This window comes from Arachis duranensis, chromosome 3, assembly GCF_000817695.3.
Source record: "Arachis duranensis cultivar V14167 chromosome 3, aradu.V14167.gnm2.J7QH, whole genome shotgun sequence".
NCBI lineage: Eukaryota > Viridiplantae > Streptophyta > Magnoliopsida > Fabales > Fabaceae > Arachis > Arachis duranensis.
The window spans coordinates 42,578,926-42,584,497 of record NC_029774.3 but is presented as its reverse complement, the minus strand read 5'-3'; the positions used below and the strand labels follow the sequence as shown (position 1 = coordinate 42,584,497).

General features: G+C 35.3%; 1 protein-coding gene and 1 long non-coding RNA gene across 2 annotated transcripts in view; both read right to left on the bottom strand.

Annotated features, from left to right (window-relative positions):
* Nucleotides 1-395: 395 nt before the first annotated feature.
* On the bottom strand, nt 396-1,502 carry LOC127745706 (uncharacterized). The gene is made up of 2 exons (XR_008007086.1): nt 1,365-1,502; nt 396-767 (listed from the first exon to the last, which is right to left on the bottom strand). It is a non-coding gene; the product is annotated as an uncharacterized LOC127745706 (long non-coding RNA).
* Nucleotides 1,503-1,507: 5 nt separating this feature from the next.
* LOC107478926 (amine oxidase [copper-containing] zeta, peroxisomal) overlaps nt 1,508-5,572 on the bottom strand; it is a gene marked incomplete at its 3' end in the record, with an annotated part of 4,800 nt that continues 735 nt past the window's right edge. The window contains 10 exon segments of the mRNA XM_016099079.3: nt 1,508-1,722; nt 1,971-2,111; nt 2,287-2,472; nt 2,586-2,822; nt 2,915-3,130; nt 3,257-3,587; nt 3,725-3,837; nt 4,298-4,603; nt 4,769-4,878; nt 5,474-5,572. Of these exon segments, the coding sequence (XP_015954565.2) occupies nt 1,508-1,722; nt 1,971-2,111; nt 2,287-2,472; nt 2,586-2,822; nt 2,915-3,130; nt 3,257-3,587; nt 3,725-3,837; nt 4,298-4,603; nt 4,769-4,878; nt 5,474-5,572 (1,954 nt within the window).

Below are 5,572 nucleotides of genomic sequence, written 5' to 3'. Positions count from 1 at the left end.
TCGGGTTTTGGGGCTTACATATTTTTCCTAAGGTCTAGATAATTATAGAAGTTAAGAACCTCAAAGACCCAAGCCCAAAAAATCCTCAAAGACTCAAACATTAAACCCATTTAATTATTTTAATTCAACACATCTAAACAACCCAAGACCAAAAAATAAAAAATAAAAGACACATCTAATCAACTATAAAAAATTTGAAAAAAAAAAAAACAATTATAAAAATACAAAAGAACTCTAACACAAAATAATTAGAAGTTTAGAAATTTGAACGCCAGTCCAAAAAAAAAAAAGAGGAATTAGAACGCTAAATTTTGGAATCCTAATCAAATTTCCCAATTTTTCCAGGTTCGAATATCTGCAGAGCTGCAGAGGCATAGATTTGAGCATCTTATCTATACAGCCTTAAAAACATGAAATTTATTTTAGATTCAAAGGTATCATTTGTTTTTTCAACCAAAATAGAACTTCAAATATCTACTTTCATTTTCAACCCACATAGCTTTTAATACTGTTCTAAGTTCAAATATATATAATCTGCTCAACCTGAAGTTTCAAGGTTTCAGTATATGGCAAAAATACAACACCTTGTGTTTCTCTATTTTCAGCAGCACAAAGAGGCATAACTTTCATCACAACTTTGAAGCTAAGCCACTCTGAATTGGCTTGGTAGCACCACTACTATCCTTGATGTCATTATCTTTAGCATCCAATTCACAGGGACTTGGAGGCACATCCACTGCTGGTGAACAATTGAAGAATCCATGAGGCTGCACACAAAACACAAAAGGACATTAAATACATAAGTGTATTAATAAACACCAAGGAGCCTACTGATTCACTCTTTTATTCAATAAATATATGTAAATGTAATAAAAAATGGAATTAGTTGAGATAACAAGTTGTTTATAACTTAGCTAACAAGTCTTAGGTTGACCAAAAAAATTATAAATTATATATAATGAATGGTGTTTTAAGAAAGAAAATTGTGCACCAACCCCTTTCATATTCCCATATTATATAGTAGAGATATAGAAGTACAGATATAGATGATTTACTCTTTTATTCAATAAATATATGTAAAAAATAATCAAACCGAGTCAGTTGAGATAACAAGTTGTTTATATAACTTTACTAAGAGGTCTTAGGTTGAAATAACAAAAAACATTAAAAAGTTATATATAATGAAAGGTATTTTATTTTAGAAAAGAAAGTTGTACATCAACCCTTTTCATATTCTCATTATATATAGTATAGAATAGAAGTATAGATAACATTAACAATATTTATATGATGGAAAACTCTTTCTATATCAAGCATTGTCCCCAGATAAACAATAACTATGCCGAATTGACAAAGATAATTACCATGAGCATAAAACCAATGCGCTCTACTGGCATAACAGGCCAATCTTCTAAACGAGGAACATGTGTGACTCCAAACACATACCTGATGATCAAAGACAAAACGTGAAATTAGATAGCTTGACAAACTATCTTATTTTTAACCAAGCCCTTCGCCGATGCGCGGATTTTGGTTCGGAAATTCTCCTCCAGGAAACATTTCGTCGCGTGAGTATGTTGTTACCCAAAGATTATGCTTCAAGAAGGCAGCTCTTCTTAAAAACATGGCCTCAGGACCTCCTAATGGTAAGCAGTTTGTGCCGGGTACCAGCTTGAATCCTGTCAACTGTCCAGTTCTATTGCCTGTTCTTGTGTTCCTTACCTGAATGAATATCAAAAAAGGTAAAACAGTTAGAACCATGCTTAATGCAATAATAAAGTCCAAGTCTTGTGTTATAAGCAAAGCTCATAACAAGATAGAGCCATGGTAAATATTTTTAAGATTATTGAAATTTCCAGTGGCAAGTTTGCAGATAACCATGGCAATTTGATACGAAACGGTAATTTGATAAAGCATTAAAAAATTAGCATTACTAGTAAGGAGTTGGCAGTGAAAGTGTGAAGGCTTACAATCCAATGTCGAGCAGTCAAAGGCTCACAATCACGCATTGCTTCCAGCTCAGATTTGAGCAACGTTTCTTCAGCAAAAAATGCATTATTATGAACATTATGGTCACCAACTTCCTCAACTTTCATGTTGACCTCCACTACCTATCAAACAAATTGACAGAGTAACAATGTGAACTTGGAAATGAAATTTTATGCTACAAAGTGGTAAATTTGGCACCTTTAGACTCGGGCTGGCCAATGCAGATTACGTATAAGAGTTTCAACATTGTTAACCACATCCCAAGATAGGTAAAATTAGTAATTCTATTGAAATTACCTGATTCAAAGCTTCACCAGGTTTAGAATCAACAGCCATGTCCATGCGAGCAACAAAGAAGTGTTGATGGACCGGAGCATATAGACCTGGAGCAATCATGGTTCCATATTTTCGAAGCTCTCCAGGCATCAGTGCTCCTAAGCTGAGAATTCCAGTAAGCTTAACTTCGGCTTCAATCTTTCCATCCTGAAGCAACAAAAACCATCACTTTCAACAATATTTAAAGAGTGATCACTTGATATTAGTGAATTTGTGCAACAAGAAAAAAGGCAAATCAAACTATGTGATATTCTACTCGCCTGATAAAAATGCCAAAAAAATGCATACTCATAGTTGGCCACTGTGCATATAAACGATACTGAAAGCCTTCTAGACCTTCGAACTTCTGCTAAGCCAGTTCTCCAGTCTTGATGCTTCCAAAGAATTCCATGATCCTCTTCATGCAAACATATACAGTTTTCAATTGTCTCCACTCCACCAGTGAAATTTGTGAAGTGAGCATCAAAGTATTTGATGTAGCCCAAACAATCACAACCCTGAAACAACAAACTTAAGACTTCAGAAAAATGGGAATACAATGGGAAAGTGCAAGACGTCAAATAATAAGAACAAATATGTGATCTGAAACCTTCTTGAGAGAATGTGCATTTTTCCCCAAGCCATCTTCCCCAGCATCAAAAGCATTTTTTCTGTAGTGTGGATCGTTCGGATCTCCATAGGGTACAACCATCTCTACAAAGCTCAGCCTATGTGCTACAGGCCTTCGCCCTCGACTACCATCAACATAAGCAACAGAATATATAACCAAACCCTCTTTGGGTGTGAATCCAACACGGAAATTCCACTGTTAATGGGAAAAGAACAAGAGACTAGTTATGTACTTAGTTGTACCTTTTGTAATTAATGTTTGAGATAATAAAACCCTATTGATATTCTCAAGGTAAATAAAATAATGCAATTCAATATCTACCTTCTGCCACTCTACATATTGTCCATTGACACGAAAGCTTGGACCTTCAGGTTGACTAATTTGCAAGGGCTTGACATCACTTCTATCAGAGCCACCTCGTGTTTCACCAGGAGTATAGTTCCTCAAGGGATCAACAGGTGGCAGAGGAACAAGTTTGCGGTCTTCAAACTCTATCACCACCATATTTCGCAGATCAACTAGAACATGAATTCCCTCAACTGGGCGAGCATAGCCATTTTCCATAGGGCAGTCACTCTCGGATCGACAAAATATAAGTGGTTTGGCAAGTCTTCTGCTGGGAGCATCAACTTCACTGTGATAACCAGTGCACCTGCAACAGAATTATGTAGAACAAAGTTTCAACAGTATTTTCAAAAATAAAAATAAGACAGAGAAACTTCAAAGATAAACAATTGCAATTTCTCCAAAAAGGAGTTCTACAAACAATAGACATGCAAGTAAAATTACCAGGGATCAACCATTACAAGCTCCATGTCTTCAATACCCCTTTTCTTCATAGCTTCTATAAATGGAGGATAATCTTTAACAACAGCCTCACATTCTGCATATTCCACAGCATCCTGAAAAGAGAGAGTTAAAATATCATGAAATTTTAAACTGTAGCATTTAGAATGGTAACAACTTAACAAACTTACATAGACAATTAAAGTGCAGATATATGCATGTAATGGAAACTATGATCGAGATGATTTGCACCGTATTCTTCTCCTGACTAATATACCCACCAAAATTTTAAAAGACTAATAAAAATAATATTTTTTATTAAACATTTTTTTAAAAAATATATTAAAATGGTAGCAGGCACTACCATCATATGATGGTAAAAGGTCCTCTATTATGATCTGCTATTCAATAAAGCTACAGAAGATGAAGCATGATAAAAGCATGACATCTCACTAAAGGGAATTCTTTCATTCATAAAGTATTTCCTGTGCATGTTTCGCAAAGTACCTTGGCCAAAATTCACAAGTGCAACTCAAATGATACAAAGGGAGCAATTTATTTTTAAGGCCTACATACCATTGGAGGCTGAACATCAGGAATAACATGTGAAGAAATGACTTTTCCTCGATGATGACCACCTCGAGTTACAGCATGTACTTGTGATAATTCAACGATCCATATACTCGTTTCATTTGATTTCCTATTGTAAACAACAAGTCTAGCACATCTTGGAGGGAGTTTGGTAGGAATCACAGGGCCTCCTTTGGTTCTAGGAAGTAATGATGGCTGGAAAGGTGGAAAGAAATAAGCATCTGCCAGTGCAACAATGTGTTTATCCGGTTCCCTCAAAACTGCTTCAATGAAGCGCATACTGTCCCTAACCTGTAAGAAAGAAATTCAATTTTTTGGAGATAGTAGGGGTTCATCGGCAATCATAATCACTACTTCAAGATGCACAGAGAGGAATTTAATTTCCCAATAATGCCAAAACAACACTAAGATATCCTCTTCCACAAACAATTCAAACAAACTAATTCGGTTAATAACCTCGGGAGTGGCTCCAGCAGCCCTCACAGTTGCCACAGCCACAGAGATTTCGGCAGCAGATAAAGGGTCCAAAGGGTGGCTTGACTGTGCCCTTGGCATTGCCGTGATTCCTGTGCAACATTAAAGCAAATAGAATACAAGAAACACTGTCAACTAATTATTCTTTTCTGAATGAAAGAAATCAGAAACATTTTACAATAAGCTGCATTATCAGTATAGGAAACAGCACTGTTATACAAACAAAGTTGCGTGATAACAAAAAAGAAATGTTTTACAAAACATTATCAACTAACTGGAAAAAAAAAATCATGAAAATCGATCATGAGCAAGTCCAATCAATCAATAGGAACATCACCCGTCAATGCAAACATTTCCATAAACCCAAGCACACTACGTAGATAGAGACACATGCAAGCACATATAAAACAATCCTCGATCACATGAATAAAATCTAAAGCAGAAAATAAAGATCCCAGTAGATACAGTAAGACCATACTTAACTCAATTACTATGTATTTAGATTACTTGCTTCTATTCAAGACAAGAACAGCTTAATTTAACTTAATTTAATTCAAAAACTTATAAGTTCTACAAAGTATAAATCATCTACCACTAAGAGCTATATACGATTATACGATCTGATTCTAGGAGAATAAATCCAAAATAAATAAATAAATATTTAAAATATAAAAAAAAGGACGGCACCTTTGGCAGTAGGGGCATTGGTGGAAGTTGATTCAGGGAGAGAATCCACTGAGCGAATCAAGGAGACCTTGTTAGTGGTGGTGGTGTTGTTACTGTTGC